General features: G+C 36.4%; 2 protein-coding genes and 1 long non-coding RNA gene across 6 annotated transcripts in view; 1 reads left to right on the top strand and 2 right to left on the bottom strand.

Annotated features, from left to right (window-relative positions):
• Nucleotides 1–7,037: 7,037 nt before the first annotated feature.
• On the bottom strand, nt 7,038–7,782 carry LOC131806689 (uncharacterized). Its single transcript, XR_009344141.1, has 2 exons — nt 7,359–7,782; nt 7,038–7,303 (listed from the first exon to the last, which is right to left on the bottom strand). It is a non-coding gene; the product is annotated as an uncharacterized LOC131806689 (long non-coding RNA).
• Nucleotides 7,783–7,937: 155 nt separating this feature from the next.
• On the top strand, nt 7,938–13,091 carry LOC131806688 (sodium-independent sulfate anion transporter-like). Its single transcript, XM_059131235.1, has 7 exons — nt 7,938–8,079; nt 8,301–8,438; nt 8,508–9,116; nt 9,183–9,356; nt 9,419–9,566; nt 9,631–9,810; nt 12,324–13,091. Exons 2-7 carry the CDS (start codon nt 8,349–8,351, stop codon nt 12,416–12,418), a joined length of 1,296 nt encoding a protein of 431 aa, XP_058987218.1. The 5' UTR covers nt 7,938–8,079; nt 8,301–8,348; the 3' UTR covers nt 12,419–13,091.
• A 209-nt stretch (nt 13,092–13,300) lies between these two features.
• Nucleotides 13,301–24,182, bottom strand: part of LOC109612096 (protein TANC2-like) — a 252,459-nt gene continuing 241,577 nt past the window's right edge. For 3 of the 4 annotated variants that reach the window (XM_059131231.1, XM_059131233.1, XM_059131234.1), the window contains 4 exons: nt 22,912–23,377; nt 19,282–19,536; nt 15,434–18,693; nt 13,301–13,682 (listed from right to left, as the gene is read on the bottom strand). In XM_059131231.1, the coding sequence (XP_058987214.1) occupies nt 13,326–13,682; nt 15,434–18,693; nt 19,282–19,536; nt 22,912–23,377 (4,338 nt within the window). In that variant the 3' untranslated portion in view covers nt 13,301–13,325. The remainder of the gene's footprint in view (nt 13,683–15,433; nt 18,694–19,281; nt 19,537–22,911; nt 23,378–24,182) is intronic. The other variant, XM_059131232.1, reaches the window with a different exon arrangement.

The raw sequence follows: 24,182 nt of genomic DNA, 5'->3' as shown, positions 1-24,182 counted from the left end.
TTAATTGAGAAGGTCTATGGAATAGTATTTTTTATGTACCCTCACCTTTAAGGTTGTAATAAACATAAAACGCTTATTTTTACACTGGCTTAAGTCATCGGCTGACTTCTTCGGAAAATAACAAAGAGCGTAGGTCCAAAATCGAACTAGAAATCGACCTTAAAACTAATTTTCTCTTCCCCTACGAAGAAGCCAGCCGATGACTTAAGCATCAAAACAGCGAGCGTTTTATATATTCTCACCTTTCTATATCTTATTTTCCACAGTCCCTACTACAAGTCTGATTGTGTTTAAATCAGGCTCCCAAATTCTCGTTCGATTTTGTTCAAAGAGTGAAATTCGCTCGATTCGAGCTAGTGCACTTGTGGGAGCAGAAAAAACGAGTACAATCAATTTTTCGATGTCGCTCGATATGAGTAAGCATATTTTCCTCGTTTCCCTAAATCGAGCTGATTCAAATCTTTCCGAGCATTCCTTTAGTTTTTATTATACCGTTGTTTATTTTTCTGCACAAGGTCAAAAGACTGTGACCTTTTATACCCTACACTATATGGAGGTAAGGGTAGTATGTTTTTGTCTTTGTAACATGGGGAAGCGAGATAGACCCTAGTTACTTCTGAGCATCTCCATAGAATCTTTCTGAGTCGATTTTGCATGTCGGTCTGTGTCTGTCCATGTATTCTTGTGAACAAAATGCAGCTCGCATTTACTATCCAATTAAGACGCAATTTTCCAAATAATATTTGTTTGGTCCAAGGACGAATCCTATTGAAATTGGTGAGAATAGGTTCAAATTAAGATATAGATCCTATACATATCTTCCACCGATTTCGAGTTATTGTGCATAAAATGGCCAATTTCAGCTCAAATGACTTGAATTGGCACCACCGACCGAATTCAGTCTAGTAGCAAGTACTTGAAATTTGGTGTAAATCGGTTCAGATATTGCTATATATATGTTTCATCCGATTTTGTGTTAAGTCCCCATGTAATATGTACTCCACAATAATGATATTTGGTACCAGATATCAGATACAACCCAGAAATACCTCTGCCAAATTGTATCAAAATTCGTTCAGATTTGGATATAGCTCCCAATATATATCTTTATCCGATTTCATGTTTATGTGAATATGCATCCCATATAATAGTTCCCTCTGAAACCCAATAATATTGCTCTAAAGCCAATGTTGATAAGTGGTATGATCTACTTCAAATGAATTCTTTTTTTACAAGAGCTCTACTAAGTATGCATAGTGGTGGTCGTATAGTCGGTCCGTCTGACTTTTGAATTTTCCTTACTGGTTATGTATAAGTTGTCATTTCTATTCACTTCTGCATTTCGCAAGACCTTCTTCAACTGGGTTTTTAAAGAGAACACACGAAAGGCTAGATCCAGTTTGGTATTGACCATCAGAAGCATTCTCTGGGCATTTTGGCAGCTTTTGAATGGCAAAATACCCAAAGTGTAATCATGAAGTGTGAACATCCTTAATATTAATATCATCATCTGTGAAGTGACTTAAGGCTGGCTTCTCGGAAATGAACAAAGGAGCCTAGGGCCAAAATTGGACTAAGTCAACCTAAAACTCCTTTGTTCATCTACGAAGAAGCCAGCAGATGACTTAAGCCGGCCAAATATGCGCCTTATGTATTTCCAACCCGTACTGCACATCATCCGATTAAATTGTGTACATTTAAGGCTAATTTTCACTGCTGGGTATTAAAGAGGACACACGAAAAGGTGAAATCTTGTTTGGTATGCCTGCAGCTTTATAATCAAACAAAATATACATGTTTCCATCAGCAAACATTCTATGGCATTTTGCAGCCTTTGCGAGTCCAAAAGAGCAAGTATAATCTTAAAGTGTGAACATCCTTAATATTAATATCATCATCTGTGAAGTGTCTTACTGTACATCACCCAATTAAATGTTGTACTTTTAAAGCTTATTTTCATTGGATTATTTAATCAAAAACTGGATTAAGTACCGATATATTTGCTTACAAGTATGATGGCTTCAAAAAAGTTTCCAAAAACAAAGGTATTCGAAACTTCAAAAAATTAAAAAGAACATGTTATGAATGTGGAGGAAAAAAATTGAAAAAAAATGCAAATCTAGTTGATTCTAAAAAGTTATGGAACAGAGCAAAAATACACATTTGCTCTGTTCCAGTACCTGCAAGAATTACTAGATTTGCAATTTTCTTCGATATCATAAAGGGAAATTGGTTATCGTAGTAAAAACTTTTATATTCTTGCAGTTCTGTAAAATACCTATTTGCGCTAATTTTTACAGTTCTCTTTTGAACTCGTCTCTTGCATTTATAAAAGACATTTTTTTCAGAAATTTTTATAATTACGATTAGTGTCTTTGTGAGAGCGAGCGATTATTTATATTCTATCTAACCCTCTCTCCTACAAACAAAGACTTTCCAACTGTAAATTCGGACTAAGATTTTTTTCCCCTGGAACGAAAATATTGAAACAATACGAAAGCTATTTTGAAAAAAAAAACGAACTTGGACGTGACGTATTCTAACCACATTCATTGTATTTGTTTTATTCACCTTATTAGAAATGTATTATGCGCATTTTTTAAACAATTAAATATCAATTAATTCTCTATATATATTTCTAATTAGATATCTATTTGAATTATTTTATGACAAATTAAAACATATTTATTTGCATTGTAATTGCAACAATATATTTTCATACAATTGTGTAGAAACGTAAATATCATTTGAGATTTGAATCGATTCCAAAGTTCTAAAAGTTTGTTTGATTTAATTAAATGGATTGTAAACATTTTTTTAATTGCTTCAGATATTTGTTATTTATTTGAAATTTCAAATGATATTATACAAACAAAAAATTTGTGAGAGAGAGAAAAAAAAACCAACAAAATAACCTAGTTTAACACATTTCTTGTTAGAAAATAATCTAGGTCTTGAATATGTAAATAAGGGAACTAATTAATAAAAACGTACCAAATAACAGGTATGTTACCAATTGTGACCATTTGTGTCAATACACGTGATTGGGTTTAACCCATTTCCCGTTTGGCTGTCTGGCAGATTAATTTCACAAACTAATAGTATGTTTATATAGGAGTTTTTTGTCGGTTTAACTTCCTATCTCTTTATGATGTTTCATGTAATAAATTTTAAACTTACTGGGTTTATTTAATTTGACTAATTGCGAACGTGACTTGGGATAACATTTGGTGGTACCTCCTTCACATATTTGATAGGTCGTAGTATTACTCACTAAGGTTATATTAATCCTTACTTACAGTGCCAAATCGATTTAACTGTTGTCCATAAATTAGCCACATCGTCACCTTTATTCGTCCATTTCCCTTAAACAATCAGTGTAGCCACAATGTCAATTCCCTAACTTTCAGTTGATAAGAGTTACATGTGCTGGGAAATTTACACTCATTTCGGGACATTAACCCAGTTTTATAGCTACTAGCCTGGTAGCTACGACGATGTCTTCGTAAATCGCATTGTTTGTATATAGGCAAAAGGAAACTAGATCGACCCATAGTTCCATTTCGTGATCTGTATAGAATCACATTCTCAGTCGATTTATGCATGTCCGTCGGTCCGTCTGTCTTCCCATGTAATTTTGTAAACAAAGTAGAGGTCGCATATATTGCCCTATCCTGATAAAATTTTGTACAAGTCATTTGTTTGACCCAAGGACGAATCATATTGAGATAATCGATCAAAATTTAAATATAGCTCCCATATATATCTTCGTCCGATTTGCCTTTTATTGTGCACCAAACGTCTAATATCAGCCCAAATCATGGTAGAAATACCAGGCGAAAATTACAACAAAGCAACTTTTTTTGGAAACTTGATATGTCAAAGTTGTAGTCAGGGCGAATTGTTTTGAAGTACAAAATTTGGGGCAAATTGTTTTTCCAATCAAAATATTGAATCAAAAATGTTCAAAATTGTTGTTTTTTTCTATTATAAAAGCAAATATTCAAAACTTCCAACATCGATTGAAAGTAATGCTGAAGCCGCTGCATCTTGGTTTGATTATAGCACGTTCAATACAACATTTTTGAAAATCACAGAGACTGGAAATGGAGTGATCGTAGTCTCCAGCGCGCCAACGAAGGACATTTGCGATAATAGATGTCCAATCGTTGTTATCTCTTCATCATCCTTACACAGCATGCAGTCTTGGTAACATTGGCAACGTTGATTTCATATTCAACAGCGATAATGTTCTTTACAAGAAAATATACGGAAAATTAGTTTTGATGCTTTAAAATTAGGTTTTGTGGTGGTTCTGGGGTGTACCCTTTTTTCTTTTGCTGCATCGTCAGCTTTCTCGCTGTAGTGACATGCTACCTAAAAGGTACTTTAGGGTATATTTACTCCTCAGGCTTACTTAAGATTTGTATCAAAGATTGCAGAAGATACAGGGGGCTGAGTCTACTGTAAGTCCACGCATATTATTTGCTCAGCTATGAAATGTATAGCAGACAGGTTTTGTTCCCCAAACCAATCCAATATGCTTAGGAATCATTCACCTTTCACTGTTGAAGCCCTATAGTGTATAACATAGTTGAAAATCCGTACAAATAAGATGATGAAATTTCATGTATCGGTTTATCTCCTATATGAAATTGATTCCCTGTTTCACTTATTCAAAAATATCCACGAATTTTAGATCTCCATATTACCTATGCCTACCATTAGTTGAATATACACTTTTTCCCTCATACTCTATAAAAACGTAAAATCTCGATTTTCTATCAATAGCATTGTTAAAGTTTGAAATCATGCAACAATTTTCTTATGTGTAAACGAAGGCGAATTCAAATTACAACAATTTTTTGACATATCAAATTGATACCAGCTGGCCTGAAAGGGTTACCTTGTAATTCTACCATGGCCCTGGTAGAATAGTATTGAATTTTGTAATTACCCAACATACCAAAATGGCTTGAGAATAATATTACAATAAGCTTATGAACATAAGCCTTAAGCTTGAGAAAATCTTGAGAAAACATTGAAAAATGTTTGTGTAACAAGTATAGAATAATCGAAACGGAACCCTTATTTATAAGCTTATACTTGAAATTGTAGAATAAGCTTACAAAAATAATATTATAATAAGCTTATTTTTGTAATAGTATATAATATTATTATATTTTAAATTTTTAATCATTTTTCACATTTTTTCCTTGATGGACATCCCAGTAGTCACTGCCTCATGTGGCCTTGATACCCTGACGCTTTCTTCTCCCTTATTTGAACTTCTGCATCTCTTCCACTAAGACTACACATCTATTGAATTCCTTCAACTTTTTTGATGCTTCCAATCTGAAATGGGATTGGAATAATTTATGTGAAAGTTTCCCGGATTTATTATTCATGCATACCTTAAGGGTTCGGTCCAGAAATGGGTCCTAAATTCGCGTGATTTTGTTTTCTGCCAAAGAAAATAATTTCTTGCTGACAATTTTCACAAAAAATCAAAACTAATTTGTCAACAAGGGACAGATTTGAGAAATGTTTGTGGAACATAAGTGTTTCTCAAGCATTGTTGAAAAATTATATTTTTATAATATTGTTCTCAAGCTGCATTGTATTTTTGGTATGTTGGGTACGACCAATTGGCACCTAAAGACAAGTATGTCGAATTTGATGAAAATCGGTTCAGATATAGCTAAAGCTCCCATATACAGGGTGAGATAAAAAATGCAACAAAGTTAAACGCCATAATTTTTACTTTTTTTAAATTTTATTAAATGAAAGCAAACAATGTCGGAAATAGCTTCAAATTTTAGAATAAATTTAGATTTGTTCGAATTTTTTACCTTTGGAACGAATTATGGCCTTCAAACGGCCGATGAAACTGTAACACGCTGCCCGAATGTTGCTCTGCGGTATTTTGGCTCATTCCCTGCGAACCGCTTGTTTGAGGTGATCGATACTTTGGTATTTTTTAGTGCCAACCTTGCATTCCAAAGTACTCCAGACACAATAGTCCAACGGATTGGTAGCCAGAGATTTTGGTGGCCATTATGCGCTGGAAATGAAGCGAGGAACCTCATTTTGTAACCACTCGTAGGTGGCGCGTGATGAGTGCGATGGTGCTGAGTCCTGGTGGAATGTCCAAGGTCCAAAGCTTTAATACACCCTCCAGAATATTTTCGCCATAATATTCGGCAATTATTCTGATGCCACGGTCGATTAATAGGAGTGGAGAGCGACCATCGACTGTTATGGCGGCCCACACCAACACCATGGCTGGCGCTTGAGTTCTGGTGGCCAACCGAAGGTGCACATTTTCTACTGACCTCTTCTGCAAGTAAACCCGATCCACGATCATTTTGTTTGTTTACAAACTGCTGGACAACGAATGTTTTTTCATCGGAGAAACCCAAATTCGGCAGTTCATCACTTTCGGCCAAGCGGAACAACTTTTTAGCTCTTTTGAGTCTATCTTCTTTCTGTTGAGGTGTAAGTTCTTGCACTTTTTGGAATTTCAATGGCTTTACCCCGAGACCATTTTTTAATACTTGCCGAATGGAATATTGCGATATGTTCAGCTCACGAGCCATTTTTCGGCCACTGTGACGCGGATTTCTATCAAGTAGCTTCTTTACTTTTCGAATCATTTCTGCTGTGACGTCGGGCTTCGCTGTCAGTATCACTGTAACGGGCGAAGGTACGACACACAAAAGATTCACAGCCAGTTCCACGATATCGAAAGAACACGTTCGCACAACTTTTACACGACAAACAGCTGATTTCCGTTCCACTAAAATCTATCAGAACGAAAATTTGCACGAAAATCAAAGCGAACGAAAACGTAAGCATTTCAGTGTAATTTTGCGTTCCACTATCTTTTTTCTTTCGTACGCATGCGAACACAAATGTCAAAATCAGTCACTTGTGTGTTTGCTATCGTATAATAACAATTAAGGAAAATTGTTTTAACATAAACATTGCTTGATTGAAAATGGAAACAAAAATGTAAGTAAAAATAATAAATGCAATTTAATATGTGAACAACAAATATATATATTTTTTATTTTCTCAATTCCAGCACGAAAAAATCATCAACTACACAGCTGCGGGCACTAGTTGAGTAAATGGAGGAGAATCCTGTGTTCGCCAGAGGAATGCCAATTTTTGGAAGCAGCAGAAGAAGTTTTAAATCGGGGCGGATTTGGGTAGTTCTGCAACCGGGCACCCACTTCTCTTCCATCATATCCAAAAGAGCCCGAAAACTTCCTTCGACACACGAAAGTTGGCCACAAACCTAGAAAAAATCATTTTTTATTATTTCAAAAATGTAAAAATACAATCATACTTACTGGTTGTTAGGTACTTCAAATAAATTCGAAGCATCTCTTAAATTCCTCCGTGGCACATTTCGAACCTCCTCCATAAAAAATAGGGCTACGGAAATATTCTTTTTTTTATTTTCTAAGAGCACAAATAGTTTGAACACAATCACTAGAAATTTTATTTCGTTTGTTTATTTACAATTTGTTTGTTTACAACTGAAATGTCAGTTGAGACAGAGCCACTGCTGCTTTTTCGCGTTTAAATTAGACATTTGACGCTTTTTTTTTGCTTTATTTCGCGATTAATTTTTCCAAAAAAATATTTAGCAACACTGAATCACGTAAGGCTATGCGAAAGAAAGAACGAAAGATAGTGGAACGCATTCTTATACGAAAGTGAGTGAGTAGCCTTCGTTCGCACAAATTTTCTTTCGAGATCGTGGAACAGGCTGTCATTCACATTTAAATGCTGGAGTGCTCTAACGATAGCCACTTGTGGTTTTCCAGACAAATCTAAAGAAACGCTTGAATTCCATCACGAATAACTTTTTTTCAGGAAAATGTTTCGTTTTCTAAAATATTCATTTATTACGTTTTCTAGGTATAATACCTTCCTGCTTTAACTTATCTTTATTGTTGCAAATTTCTTGGCATACTTTCAGGCGCATTGGTTGACTTGATATCTTTGCCCGTTACAGTGGGTTTCACATCAGCCACCGCAGTTATTATTGGAACATCACAAATCAAGGTGAGCAAAAAAAAATCAAGGAGAATGGTTACAAGGAACTAGAGATTATAAGAAACTATTGCAAATAAAATAATGTACAGAGTACAAAAATCATTTCGATGTATGTTGCACATAATTTGAAGACCTCGTTCATTACGACTTTCTTAAAAATGTTGCTCCTTATAGTCATTTTCATATACCATTAATATTTTTTAATATTAACATAATTATATTTTTTTTAGGGTCTCTTGGGCTTGCGTGGTGGTTCCGGTTCCGGTTTTATAAACACCATGAAATCTGTGTTTCTCAATTTAGATAAAATTCGTATTGGGGATTTTAGTTTAGGTGTTACTGCCATTATTATTCTGTTGCTATTAAGGGTAAGTAGATATTTGGAAACGGTTTTTTGTGGAAATCATTTGATAATAAATAATGCGTTTCCATTTCAGAAACTGAAAGACTTAAAACTTCAAAATTCCAACAAATTCCTGAAAAGTTTCCTCTGGATTGTGGCCACCGGACGTAATGCTCTGGTGGTTTTAATAAGCAGTACCATAGCCTATTACACATGTCAGAACAAGGATGCATGTCCACTGATCTTAACGGGTAAAGTGAAAAGTGGTTTACCCGAATTTCAATTGCCACAATTTAAAACAACAATTCTAAATGCAAATGGGACAGAAACTGCACAAAATTATTCGGCAATGTTGGAAGAGTTGGGTCCTTCAATGATTATTTTACCCATAATTGCGGTATTGGGTAATGTGGCAATATCAAAGGCTTTTGGCGGAGCTGGAATTTCGCCAACACGTGAACTTGTGGCATTGTCATTGAGTAATATATGTGGTTCGTTCTTCTCCTCAATACCTGTGACGGGGTCTTTCTCGCGTAGTGCCGTAAATCATGCCAGTGGTGTTAGAACACCAATTGGTGGATTTTATACCAGTGCATTGGTACTATTGGCATTGGGTTTATTGACACCATATTTCCAGTATATTCCCAAGGCCTCACTGAGTGCTGTGATTATTTCGGCGGTTATATTTATGATTGAGTTTGAGGTTGGTAGAAAAGGGTAAATTGCTCTCACTCTTGGAAATAATAATGAAAACCTTATTTATCTTCAGGTCATCAAACCATTGTGGCGTTGCAGTCGCCGTGAACTCTTACCCGGGGCCATTACATTTGTGGTAAGCTTGGCAGTGGGTGTGGAGATTGGCCTTCTTTTGGGCGTGGGAGCTGATGTTGCATTTTTGGTATATCGTGTGGCCCGTCCCGTACTAACAGTTAACAAATTGAGTGTAAGTGGAAACATAATCTTGGTAATATTCAAAATATCTAATGAAGTTCGCTCAACTTACAGACCACCCATGGCATTTCTTATATTTTGATAAGGCCCAAACACAGCTCTTTATATTTTCCTGCAATTGAATGGGTGCGCACCGGAATTTCTAAGGCATTGGAAACTCATGGTTCGGCACCTGTAATTTTGGATTGCTCAAATGTTCATGGTTTGTAATCATTGTGAGAAGTTCCTTGAAGAAAAAAAATCATCGATTTGTTCTTGTCTTGTAGATTTTGATTTCACCGCTGGCCGTGGTATTGGCGCTCTCAACAAGGAATTGATACGCATGAATATTCCTTTGTTCCTGCTCAAAGCCTCCAAGGAGATCATTGTCATTCTAAAGGAATCAACAAATGCCGATATACCTACACTGGAACAGCCTGATGATTTGGAGACTGTGCTGGAACAGAGTAAGTGAAAGATGATGTTTAAAAAAAACAATTCAATAAAAATATTCATGGCGGTCATAAAAAGTATTTCAAACTTTTACGATTTGAGCTTTGTTAGCCCTTTTGAAAGAAAATTCGAAAATTTGAGAATATCATTAGAAGTCTTTTGGTAATTTAATTTAATCCACGTTTAGGTCTGCTGTATTTTGATATGTATAAGGGCTGTGCCAAAAGGTTTACCCATATTAAAAATTTTTGTAGCGTTTCTACATAATAAGAACCCAAAATCCCAATCTCTGGCGCAAAACATGGCCAAAACGTAAAAAATACTCGAAATCGGAGTTATCCTTACATGGGGGCTACTCCCTACAATAGACCGATATGTAGCATTTTCTGTACCAATAAAATTGAATGTGATTCAAAGATCTTTATCATATTTCAAAGCTCTATACAAAATGTTGCGAAATATATCTCAAACTATAGGAGTTCCTCTGTGTATAGTCAAAACAAAATAAAGGCCTTAGCAACAACAGGCTTGGCCCTAAGAACCTGAAACTCTTTTGAGGTTTTGATCTACAAACGAAATCTATTAAGTCCACTTGCAAGTTTCCACAACCGAGATTGGCTATTGCACAGTGAAATTATATGCAAATTTTCAGCAAATCGGTAAAGGTGCTAAATTTTTCAGAAATGACAAAAATGAATGGTATTTTTTCATGGTACATATTGAATATACAAAATCCTTTTGTTCAGCGACTTACAATGAAATTTGATCTAGAATAATTCTTTCTTTGACACTTTATTCAAAAAATGAAGTATAAATGCAGATTTTGATCTGGATTAAAAAGTGTTAAATTAATAGCCAAAAATAGCAAACGGATAATCATTTGTAGTGAATGAATTTCGAATGTAACTATCATAACAAATATTGTATATAGATGTAGGGTTTATTCTGAGATTTATAGGGAAATTTTGTATAGAACATTTCTTCCTTTGACACCTTTTCCCTACAACGAAATTTCATGTCATATACAGGTATCTATTATAACAAAGTCGATTAGAAATTCTTAAAAAAATAGGAAATATTCTCGAGACTTTTTTGGGAACATTAATGCAAAATTTCTTTGATATGCAGTGGAAATATAGATTTCTTTTCTTTTGTAACTTATAGTGAAATTTGATGAAGAATATTTTGTCTTTTATTTATTTCTTCCAAAATGATGCTTTGTAGGAAGATTTTTGGAATCTACGGATTTAACCCTAAAATACGCTTTGGGAACATTGAAGCAAATATTTTTTGATATGCAGTGGAAATATAGACTTCTTATCTTTGGCGACTTGTAGTTAAATTTGATGCAAAATGTTTTTGTCTTTGATGTCATCCTTCTAGAACGATGATTTGTATGAGATTCTTGTATAAAATCACATAGAGTTCGGCCTTAACCCCAAAATATGCTTTGGGATCATTGACACAAATATTTGTTTGATATGAAGTGGAAATATAGATTTCTTTTCTTTGGTGACTTATAGTGAAATTTGATGAAGAATATTTTTGTCTTTTACTTATTTCTTCTAAAAAGATGCTTTGTAGGAGATTTTTGTAATCTACGGATTTAACCCTAAAATATGCTTTGGGAACATTGATGCAAATATTTTTTGATATGCAGTGGAAATATAGACTTCTTTTCTTTGGCGACTTATAGTTAAATTTGATGCAAAATGTTGTTGTCTTTGATGTCATCCTTCTAAAACAATGCTTTGTATGAGATTTTTGCATAGACTTATATAAAGTACGAATTTAGTTCGGGAACATTGATGCGAATATTTTTTCGATACGCAGGGGAAATAGAGGTTTCTTGTCTTTGGTGACCTATAATGAAATTTGATAAAGAATATTTTTGTCTCTTACTTAATTCTTCTAAAATGGTGCCTTGTATGACTTTCAAACCGATGCTTTGTAGGAGATAACCCTAAAATTTGCTTTGGGAATATTGATGGAAATATTTGTTTGATATGCAGTGGAAGTATAGATTTCTTTTCTTTGACGACCCTTAGTGAAATTTGAGAAAGAATATTTTTGTCTCTTACTTAATTCTTCTAAAATGGTGCTTTGTAGGAGATTTTTCATAAACTCACATAATGTACCGATTTAACCATAAAATGTGTTCTTAATATATATGAATTAACGTTTAGGTAAGATTTAGACTTCTGAGGTCTTCTAGGGCCAATAGCGGAATATGAATAATAATTTTGTAGGAAATGTTGACTTCCCCCGATTCCGTTTAAAGGGTGAACTATATTTTCCAAAAAGAAATAAAGAGACCCCCCTTTGTTAACTCGTTAACATTTTCGACCAAATTAACACTCGTTATTTATATGCAATATTACCTAAGATAATTTACACCTAAAATCAACGGATTCCAAGCTATTTTAATTCGAAAATTTCAAACAATTTGGAAGAGCTTGCCACGCTTTTAAAATTTTCGACTATCTGTTATTTCTTTAAATTAATTTTATTTAATTTTTGTTTTCAGGTCCCGACTACGAACCATATCTACAGGTGATGGTGCCCTTGGTAGCTAATCCAAATCACGGCAATGCAGATAATGAGCATGACAAAAAGAATTGAATTTATCATACCGCCCTATCTCAAAAACCAAATTAGGTTTAATATTCCACAGATTCCAAACCCTATCATGTCAACCCACAATGAGACTAAATGCTGTTCTAAGTATTTCCATTTTTTTTATTAAATGCAATTATCTCCTATACAAGATGCATAAGTAAACAATTTACATATTAGAATTTTTGTATGTATTACTAAAGACCCCAAATAAGTGTTTTCGAAAGAAAACCGCATATAATTTTTAACTTTTTGCACAAACTTTTTTTATTTTTCTCCTTTTTTTGTTTTCAAATCTTTGCTTAGTTTAAAGTAAAAATTCTCTTGTTTATATATAAGTAATAATAATATCCCATAATATAAAATATAATAAATTGTATGCATGAAAAACTCGTGTATTATTATATAACCATAAAAAAACATTATTCTGTTTTTAAAAAATAAAAAAAGGTTTTTGTTTTTTATATATTCGAACTAAATGTGAAACGTAAACTTTATAATTATATTAATGATAATAATAATAATGAAACTATTAAAGTGTGTGTGTATATATAAACAAGTATATATATATAAAATACAATAGAATAATTTATTATAAATATTAATTTAAACCAAATTTTTTAGCAAATAAAACAAAAATTAAAAAGAACTCACAAATAAATACAAAAGTAAAAAAAAACATGTGGTTGATTTAAACAATTTAATTACCAATAAGTTTAATAAGTAAATCAATGTAACTGCCATGTATATATGTATTTTAAATTCTAATTCGCATGTCGTTAAGTTGGATAGAAACGAACCTCAATCCTGTCTCTCATTTTCTAAATTTTACAAATTATTTATCTCTTTTACTGAGATTCAAAGGCACCTCCCGTTTTATTGTGTGTGTGTGTGTATGTAAGGCTCTCTGAATTTATAAATCCGTTATCTCTTGTTGAGATTCAAAGGCACCTCCATCGTTTAAGGCCGCCGATGTACCGCTGGCATTGCTTACTTCGTAACCAGACGAAGTGGACGAGGAAGTCTGTTGATTACGTCCCTCGTTTGTTATGCGCTGCAGCAGTTCAGCCTGTATACGTTTGAGCACTTCTATGACCTCATTTAACACGCCACTTTGGGCCGCCTTTTGCATGGCCTCATTGGCATCGGCTAGGGCTTCATTCAAATCACCATGTTCCATGCGTGCCTTGGCCCGGGCATAATAACCTTCATAGCTGCTGGGTTTTTGCGCAATAGCCTGCGAAGCCAAATCTATTGATTCATCAAGTTCCTGGAATGAGAGAAGAAAGAAAAAAATATTAGTACAAAATATTGAACAAAAAGAAGGGGTTGAGGAGTATGATTGCTAACCGCTGGATTCAAAAGGTTTCTATTCTTGATTTATGTTAAATTCATACTTAATCGGTTCATATCCCGTATTCTGGTCAGAGTTGCTAATCGAAAAGCCCTAGAGGTAAAACCTAATAAAAATCAAGATTACAGGCAAATTTCAAATCGATTTGTGTGAAACGCGATATTTTGAGTGATAATTCAAAATATATTTTTTTACAAAAAATTATCAACAAAGATCCATAATTTCGAATAGACAACCCCCCCCCCCCCACGGGACCAATCATCCAGTTTGAAAAAAAACTCTATATATATCATGATGGAATTATTAAAAATGGTTCGGAATATCAAAAATATAGATTTTTAGGCTTAACTCTAGTTTAGTAAAAACTCTTTAATTTGTTCGAAATCTTTTTCCAGGGGTAGGTATTTTTACTTTGACCCCGGGAAACTATTTTTTTCTTGGGGGACTCCAGATTTTTGACTCGAAAGTCCGGGTTCAAGACCCCGACTAGACCCAATTACCCGATATAGACAATATAGGTATCGTTGGGAAGCTTAAATTTAGAAAAACTTTAATTCGCGCAGAAGAGAATTTCTCTGGACCGGAAAAAGATATTAATACAAATTGTAGCATTTTGGAAAGGTAAGAGTGTCAGCTACAATTTGGCATCAGCTTTGTTGACCCACAGAATGGGGCCTCTTCTGACTTTTTGGGAGTTTTATAAAAAATCCGACTCCAAATAAAACGTCAACGGTCGTTATTTTCATAAGCTTTTAAACGATACCTGTATTGTCTATCGGGTAAGTGGATCCGGGTCCATCCCGGGTCGTAAACCCGGAACTTCGGGTCAAAAATCTGGTTTCCTGGTTACGTCCTCCAAGAAATAAATGATTTCCCGGAATCAGGGTAAGAATACCTACCTCTGGAAAAAAATCGAAGAGTTTTTACTAAACTAGAGTTATTCCGATTTGGGACTTTGAACTAACACGACTTGACTTTTTCTTTTTTTTTCGATTATTTGGATTTCTAATATAATAGGGACTCTCATCAAGGGATTTTGTTAGGGTTTAGAATTGTATTTCCACAACAAAAACACAAAAAACAATCCCTTTTTAAAATTTATTGCACTTGGTCAATGAATAGGGATACGTCAGTCGACATTCGACCAATCGTCTTTAAGCGTTACAGCGTTCCCTAAAATTCAACGTAGCGTACACAAACCAACTTCCCCACTATGGTCAAATGTTTTATACGTCCGTATTACCCAAATACGCCCGATCCATATATTTAAATCTTTCAACTAGCAATAATACCCATCAAAAAGTTAAACAATCGATATTATCATCTGTTTAGCAGAAATAAACTTTAAAAAATCTGAACTCGAAATCAATTTTAGTCGAAAAAGAAAAATTTGGAAGATCAAAAAATCAACTTCTGTTCAAGGCAAAAATAGTAAAATTTATAATACGATCTTTATAACCCTATTTTTGGATTTGGGGTTTCCAACGATTTCTTTAAAAGTTACATATTTCATTACAAGGATTTTGTTGAGAGGTTTCTTTGGCTAATGGTCAAAATCCTTACAAACCCTAATCCTTACTAACCCAAATTCCATAGTTCCCAAAACAATCGATTATAACCTCACTTTTTTAAGTAATTTGCAAAACTAATTTTTTTTCTCTACTCACATTTAGTTTCCTCTTGCATCTGGATAAATTCAACAATAGATTCGTTCTCAGCTGGGCAAAAACGGCGCTGCGCTCAAGAAGCGTTTCCAAATTGGAGATTTTCCTCAGGGCATATTGATAGCGGTGGGCAGCTTCGTGGAAACGATTTTTCCGATACAGCACATTGCCATCTTCGAGTAGTTTATTCAGTAAGACCACCAGAATTTCCGGTTTACCCATGGCCATGCTCCATGTGGTCGGGCCCAGTTTGGCACCCTTGCGCAAAAACACCTGCACCACCTGGATATTGCGGCAAGCGATAGCCCGATCCAATGGTCGCATACCATTGATGTCAACATGTTCTATGTGTGCACCCTGATCCATTAAATACTGGACCAAATGCGCGGAGCCTTGATAGGCGGCCAAATCGAGACCTGTTCGACCATTATTATCGGCATGATTTTTATTGCAACCCTTGTCTATCAGGATTTTGGCTGCCGTCTGGCGTCCTCTAAGGCAGGCCCATGACAGGGCTGTGAAACCTTCATGATCTTGGGTCTCTAAACTGGCGCCGCGTTCAATGAGCATTTCAAGTATTTCCAAATGGCCCTCTTCAGCCGCAATCATGAGGGCGGTTTTTCTTGCCGAAGTCACAGGTTCGTCGAGATCAGCACCATTTTGTAGGAGTTTATCGGCCACAGCCCAATGACCCTCTTTGACGGAAAGGCCAAGAGCAGTGAAACCCTGTTTATTGTGTAGATCAATGTTGGCTCCACGTGTCAGTAACACCTCAACAGTGTTCAAGCAGCCATTGCGGGCCGCCGAGGTCAAGGCCAACTCTCCAGAACAAGGTTCAATGGTATTCACATCAATATCTTCCATATCCAGCAGGTCTTCCAGAATTGTAATGTGATCCTGGGAGGCGGCCGCAATCAGGGACTGATGTATGGCAGTGGGCAGATTGACATCATTGGAATCGGGTCGGGGAGTCCAATCACAGGCCAGCAGATATTTCACAACATTGAGGCGTCCCATGCGGGCCGCTTGAACTAAGGCACAGCGTTGGGTGGTATCACATTGACCCAAACTGCTGCCGGCGGCCACCAGGAGACGCACCACATCACAGTGACCCCTCATGGCAGCCAAAATTAGGGGTGTACAACCCTGGCTGTTGGTCAGACCCACATCGGCCCCAAATTCCAGCAGCAAACTAACCATGGGCACAATACCTTCATAGGCTGCTATGCAAAGAATGGTTGCATCGCCCATAAATTCCGTGCGATAATGGGGAGAAGCTCCAGCCAGCAGAATAAGGCGGGACACCTTCAAATTCGGACTGTAGACATTGCGCAAGGAACCCAAGGCCGCCGAGACATTATCGGACACGGTGGAGACCCAATACGATTGCATATCCCTTGGCGATTGTGGACCCTGATTGTTGCGATAAATGTGCGCCTTCAGCATGTGATGGCCCAATTCCAGCGTTTGTTCCGCATCCAGCGGAGCCTGCAACCTTGACAAACGGAATGCAATTGCTGCATGACCCAAACGAAAATCACACAGAAATTTCGTTGATTCTCCTTCGTCACGGCGAATCAGCCATTCCCGGAAGGAGGAATGGAAGAACATATACGTGTTGTCGATACGCTTGATCAGGAAGCCGTCGAGCAACTTGAATCTCTGCAAGAATTCATCCCAAGGCATAACTTCATCGGTTTTCATGGCGCATACGGTGTAATAGATCTCGTTCAGCGTCAATGGATAGAGGGCAGCCAGGCAAACGTTCAAAATCGGCGAAGCCTTTTCAAAACTACAGGCCGTCGGGAAACGCAGATTAAAATGCAGCAGAAAGATTTGAGCCAATGAAATGGGCAGCACTTTGTAACTCGTGGACTTGATGACCAGTTGGCCCTTTTCAATCAGATCCAAGATTAGTTTGGCATATAACATGGATCCCTTTGTCAGCGTCTGGAGGTGGCCAATGAATTTCAATTGTCCGGTGTTGTGATCCTTGACTACAGCCACATTTTTCTGAATTTCCATGGAGTTGTTTACCCGAAAAGTGATATAGTCCAGCATATCCTTTTGCAGTAGATCATTGGATGCCCAACTATCCAAGGTCATTTTGGTGTAGGACAGTCCTTTGACAAATTCTAACATTTGGGTGCGCACCGTGGCCACCACCTTTAGCCAGGAGGGGAAGTATTGAGTCATTTTGGCAAGAAATGTGGCAATGGTGTGGCCATGATCCGGGCGATGATATTCCGCCTCACACAGGGCATCCACCAGGATAATGCAAGTTTTGGCAGGTATTTTTCCAGCCCTCTTAAGGACGGTCAGGGGCTCTAAAATGGCCATTCGCATGACCCGTTCGGCATCGGCAATACATTCCTTGACACTTAGGATATCCTGTAAATGGGTTTCATTGAGTAGATATTCCCGATAGGCGGCCAATTGGGGAGCCTGGCACAGCTGGGCAGCCAGAGAGTGAACAAAGTCGGGTACCAAACAGGTTAGATTGGCATCGGCCTGGCAAAAATGATAGCCCACCACATAGGAGGCCAAGGAGCGAAGACGATCGGTAACCGAGCTGATTTGGTAATAGATACCATCCGGGTCACTGTCCGCACTAGTGGCGGCGGCATTGCGTCGCCCAAAACAAGAATATTCCACCAATTGTAGAATAAAAGCCGTCTTTCCGGTGCCTGGATTGCCATTTATCAAAACTCCTGGAGTCTCTGTGGCTGTCAGAGTATTGGCCAGTTCTCGAATGAGCCACTGGCGCCCAATAAATGGTGGATCCGGCTCCTGCAAGGGTACCTCAAAGAACAACGGCTTCAGGGGCAATTGTATGGCAGGAGGCGTTTGTTGTTGTTGCTGTAAAGCTGCAGGTTTATAAATGGCATTCCGTTTGCTATTCCCGCCCAATTGGGCTGAGCGGGCCGAACGTCTGGCTACCGATTTACGTGGTTTTAGGGGTAATATTTCATAACCATTGCTGTCGGTGAGGGAGCACGATTTCATTTTACCACTTAAGCTGTAGGTGTCATCTTTGGTGGCCACCGATAGCTGGCTGCCACCATAATGATCGACGGAAAGGCCAGAGCTGCCGGTGGCCAAGGTCTGTTCGGGGCTAATGTTGTGCGATGAGCCGCTGCTGCTGGTGGTGGTGTTGATGGTATTGCTGGCATTGCCGTTTTGATCATGATCCAGTAGCAGACCCAAACGGGCACGTAGCTGGTCTTTTTGTTTTTCCGCCTCCGAGCCCAGATGATCGCTGGCTGTAAAGAGAGAAGAGAGAGGAAAATAGGATGTTAAAAATAAGTTGAAGGTATTGAAAAAACAAATGAAAACGTTCAGAAAGACATGCAAATAAAAATCTTAAGGTCAGACACGTCGGTTTTATCCTGGAGATGTGCCATTTCAAGGATAAAATGGGAGATGAATCCATTCCCTCTCTCTTTTCTTGGTCCCAAAATAGCACATCGCCCTATTGAAACTGGTTGTGTCTGTGCTCCGAGCATGAAAACTTAAAACCATAAAAGGGAGTCCAAGAAAAATGTCTAACATTTGGCATTGATCTCAGGTCTCCACACAAAGAAGGCGGGCTTTGAAGAACAATAACAAAAAATCATGCAAAAACAACAACGACAACAAAAATGAATTATGTTAACTGAAGTGCAGTAGTAGTAGTATTAAGATGTCCTGCCTGTAAATTGATTTAGACCGCCTTCCGATGAATTCGAATTTACGCCCACAAAAAATATTAGACAAACAACAATAACAAAAAATCATGCAAAAACAACAACGACAACAAAAATGAATTATGTTAACTGAAGTGCAGTAGTAGTAGTATTAAGATGTCCTGCCTGTAAATTGATTTAGACCGCCTTCCGATGAATTCGAATTTACGCTCCACAGCGATTTGATCTTGCCCAACACCAGCGATGACAGGTGCCCAGCATACACCGATGTTCCAGCCAAACTTAAACGATTCAAACGATTTTCACTGCCAGTCGTTGATTCCGATGATGAGGTCAATTTACTGCTTACATTTTTGCGGCGTCTTCGTGTCACAGCCGAATCAGAACATGTTGAGGTATTCAAGGCATTCGTTTCTTTACCTAAAGTGGGAGAGTGATGGAGAAAAATGAGGTGTAATGAAAGGTGGGTGCATTCAGGGGGAAGTGTGATAAGTGCAATATATGTGAGAAATGAGAAAGTGTGTAGGTGTGTTAGCTTAGGTCTAAAAGTGAGGTTAGGTTATATTTACATTTGCATTAAAGCTAGGTTATGTTGAAGCATTGTGGATAATTTTTTTGTGATCCCAAAGCTGAAGTTGTTGCACACAAGCATATAGCGTAAGAATGATGAAGCAGGGGGTGTGAAAGTGAGGGCACAGGGGATATGTCCATTAAAAAACATCATTTTATGTACGTCTCTTAAAAGGGATATGTAGGTCGACTTTCGATTAAGCATTAAATTAAGGATTAGTAAAAGTCTAAATCGATAAATTTTCCAAAAAAGTGATATTTTTTATAAAAAAACTTGATCTTGACAGTTCCATAAGTCGATTTTCGATTAGTCGACTTTAGGAAATAAAAACTCTAAAGTGAAATTCTATACTTTTTTCTAAGAGGAAAACATTTAATTTATAGGCATATGTTAGACGACTTTCGATTAGTCAAAATTAAAGAATCAAAATGTCGATAGCGAGAATTTTACACACAAAAAAATATGTATGAGTGATATGAGTCCTAATAGGGGTACGTAAGTCGAGTTCCAATTGGTAAACGTTTGGTATTAAATTGAGGTCAATTCCTGATAACTATCCGTAAGTCGACGTTCAATCGACTTCCGATTAGCCAACTTTTGGTATTTAATTGAGGTTAAGTAAAAATTAATGTCAACAAATTTCCCAGAAAGAAAATATTTGATGAACGATTCCTGACAGGGATCCGTCGGTCGACGTTCGTTTAATTGACTTTCGGAATTGAAAAGTCGAAATCGATAAAATTTCCAAATGCACAAATCCAATTACGGATACGTAAGTCGACTTCAGATTAGCCAACTTTTGGTATTAAATTGAGGTTTGGTATTAAATTGAGGTTAAAAATTAATGTCAACAAATTTCCCAAAAAGAAAGGTTTGATGAACGATTCCTGACAGGCATCCCTAAGTCTACGTTCGAGTGATTGACTTTTGGAATAGCAAAGTCGAAGTCGATAAAATTCCCAAATAAGAAAGCATTTCATGCACAAATCCGTTCCCTACGTAAGTCGACTTTTGATTGGCCTAATTTTGGTATAGAAAAGTTTTTGACAGTCGACTTTTCGAAATGTGTCTTAAAGTGAATTGAAAGTATGAGCAAAGGTGTTGAGAGGATAAAAAATAGAAACATACTTGTACTCAGTAATTCTGTTCTTTATCCTTGGACAACTTGAAGTTGGCTACAGAAGTCTTTAGCATTTTCTTTAATTTTATTTTCTTTGCATGCAAACAAACAAACCCTTTCCAGGTTTTTAATAAGAAAATTGACAAGAAAATATCTCATACATATTTGTACCTATGACCACAGACTGATTAATCAATTTGTGATTTCAAGATAATATAGTTTTTTTTTTTTGTCAAGAAAACCTTTCTTCGTTCATTTTTTTCATTTATTCATAAATTTACTGAACTTTTTGGTAAGTAGACAACATCCTGTAAAAGTCCTAAAAATTATTGACCAAAAAATTGAATACCAGGAGTGGACATTATAATTTTTGCAACTGGAAAAAGTCGACTTCAAATTTTTAATACATAAAGTCGATTGATCGATGAGTCGAAAGTCGACTTATATATCCCTACTCTATTTACTGTAGTCTGCCAATGTCTCACAGAGTTGATTTTCGACCATTACTTGTTGATTTCGAATTAACATAGTTTTTGTCAAGAAAACCTTTCTTAATTCATTTTTTATTTATTCATTCATTTACTGATCTTTTTGGTAACTAGACAACATCCTGTAAAAGTCCTAAAAATTATTGAAAAAAATCGAATAACATGTGTGGACTTTGTCATTTTTGCAACTGGGAAAATTCGATTTCAAGATGAGTTGAAAGTCGACTTAGGTACCCCTACACTGTTTACAGTATTCTCCCAATGTCCCATATAGTTGATTTTCACTCAATGCTTATTGATTTCGAGACAATATCGTTTTTGTGAAGAAAACCTTTTTATTTTTTTTTTCTTTTTGGTAAGTAGACATCTACTAAAAAAAGTCCTAAAAATTATTGAAAAAAAAAAGAATCTATGATCTTAAAACCGAATACCAACTGATAAAAGTTTTGCAACTGGTAAAAGTCGACTTCAAATTTTTAATACATAAAGTCGAATGATCGATGAGTCGAAAGTCAACTTAGGTATCCCTACTCTGTTTACGGTATTCTCCCAATGTCCCACAGAGTTGATTTTCACTCAATACCGCTTAATTGAGGTTAAACATCATTGCTATCCCCTACTGCTGGTCAGAGTCATAGTGCCTCGCCAAGCTGTCTTTAAGCTCATAAAAATGTCAATTGTTTGACTTGTTTACTTTGATAAAACAGGTGTTGAGGTCACCTGCCCGAGAGGTCATGTCAATCAAACTCCAACTCCTTTATAAACAAATTGAGCTCTCCTAGGCAAGAATAATAAATATTTTCTTTAATCTTGACATAATCACAAGGTACTCAACACAAAATACTGTTCTGAGAATACGCTCTCTGCAGCATCATTTTGCAAAAATAAAAAAATTGAAGACCAAGAAGAAAGTTGTTAAGCTCTATGCACAAAAATAGTATTTTTTCCAGAGTTCGTTGGAAGTTGTCTTGCCTTGTGGCACAACGAAAATTTGTTCAACCAAACCGCAACTCCATAATTTTTTAAATGTTTCCTCTTGTTGGAAAAAAAGACTAACGAAGATGACAAAGCGATTTGCATATGGATGATTTAGTTGCATAGTTGTGTGGAGAAAAGCGACAAACTTATCTATCTGATGTTTGGGTACTGTGGTCTTCATGGGATTTATAGATTTTTGGGAATAATTTTTGGACAACATATTTTCTCGAGGTACTTTTCGAAAATCACCAGAGGGGATTATTTAGAAGTTTGACCCCTCCACTTTGTTTGCTGTGCAGAATAAGGACGACACCCAGACATCAATATTGTGACATTCTTCGAACAAATTGTAATTGCATACTTTTAGGAAGCTTCATTTATCGAACAGCTGATTGGGTCTCAAATTGATGTTTTAAGCTTTTTAAGGGCACAAAACCCCTTATTCGTAACCATTCCTTAAGAAACTAAACCCTAATATCCCCAAAAATATAGTTCACCATACCACTGTGAGTTTTGTTTCTTTTTTTTTGTTCCAACCTCAAATTCATATTTCTGGATTGGATGCAAAATGCATTTCTTTCTCTCTTCTGTTTCTTTTTATTTTTTTGAATAGCTAAAAAATCACATTTGAACCTTACCTTCGGATAATATCGAGGATGTATCAATGGGACAGCCACTGCCAACACCACCATTCGAAGCGGTACGACGATGACCAACCACACCGCTGACACCGTTAGTTAAGGCATTGCGCAAATTTTTGTGATTGAAAAAGCGACGGCGTGTCGGTGGTGTGGCAAATGATGAGGCATGAATTTCGCCATAGTTGCCGTTGTTGTTGCTGTGGTGGTGACCATGCAGACTGCTGCTGCCCGTCGAACTGATGGACGATGATGTACCATTGTGGCTGGTGTTGTTGCTGCCAACATTGTGATGAAGATTGTTATTGCTGTTGCTGGTGCTGCTGCTGTGAATATCAACGGTAACGGTATGTTTTGTATTCAATGCTGGATTATTTGAATTTGCCGCTGCTGCCGAAGCCTTGGGTAATTTACCAATACTGGAATAACGATGATATTCAGGTGATATAGACTCCTGGCGGTTATGCTGCAAAGAAAAAAGGAGAGAATTTAATATACACACATTTCAAATAGGGAATATCTTAATACCAAAAGGAAAAAGGCTTAGAAATTTGAGCGGAAAAAATTAATATAAAAATTATGTTGTGGTTATGGAAAACCTCAAACAATTGTCCATTCATTGAAACGGACCAAACGACCGACCGATCGACGGTCTTGTATTATCAATGATGAAAGTCTTGGCGTTTATTACAGCATCGTTTTTTTTTGGAATATTATTATTTGGAAATTGGCAAAGTTTGTGGTAAAATACACGGAGAGAAAATCTTTAAAATATTAAAAAAAACTACTAAAGTTAAAAAAATAGAGTCAACCGAGGGATTTTCCGGAGATTTTAAGGAAATCCACGTAATTTTGGACACTTTTTCATGGTAGAAGAATATTGATATGTCAAAAAATTTAAATGTCTTTTCAAATAAAAGTAGATGTTTATATGTTTTCTTATACGACGTCATTCGGATGTTATTACCCGTTTTTCAACATTTTTTACAAATTTAAATAACTTTTCATTTAAAATTCCGAAATTGGTTTAACAGTTCATTGTCCCAGCAGCTGTGTCGATGCATCATCGATTAGTCAAAAGTCGACTAACGTAGCCCTACTCTCCACTATGATAGTTTGTTGATATGTTGAACATTGCTGTGTTGCATCTAATGCCATGTTCCAATTGCAATTTGAACACGTATTAACGTGTTCATACGACGCGTTTCGTATATAATAGTAATAGGTTCTGTTTTTATACTGCTACCTGATTTTTATGGGCATTTGAGCGA

This window comes from Musca domestica, unplaced genomic scaffold (genome assembly GCF_030504385.1).
Source record: "Musca domestica strain aabys unplaced genomic scaffold, Musca_domestica.polishedcontigs.V.1.1 83, whole genome shotgun sequence".
Lineage (NCBI taxonomy): Eukaryota > Metazoa > Arthropoda > Insecta > Diptera > Muscidae > Musca > Musca domestica.
The sequence above is the reverse complement of the archived record's forward strand: the minus strand, read 5'-3'. Positions and strand labels throughout refer to the sequence as shown.

Excerpts from the sequence above, each read along its gene's own strand:
- LOC131806688 (XM_059131235.1), top strand. The coding sequence starts at position 8,349 with ATGAAATCTGTGTTTCTCAATTTAGATAAAATTCGTATTGGGGATTTT. Across the intron at positions 8,439-8,507 it reads TTATTCTGTTGCTATTAAGG|AAACTGAAAGACTTAAAACT; the intron begins GTAAGTAGATAT and ends TTTCCATTTCAG. Across the intron at positions 9,811-12,323 it reads GGAGACTGTGCTGGAACAGA|GTCCCGACTACGAACCATAT; the intron begins GTAAGTGAAAGA and ends TTTTGTTTTCAG.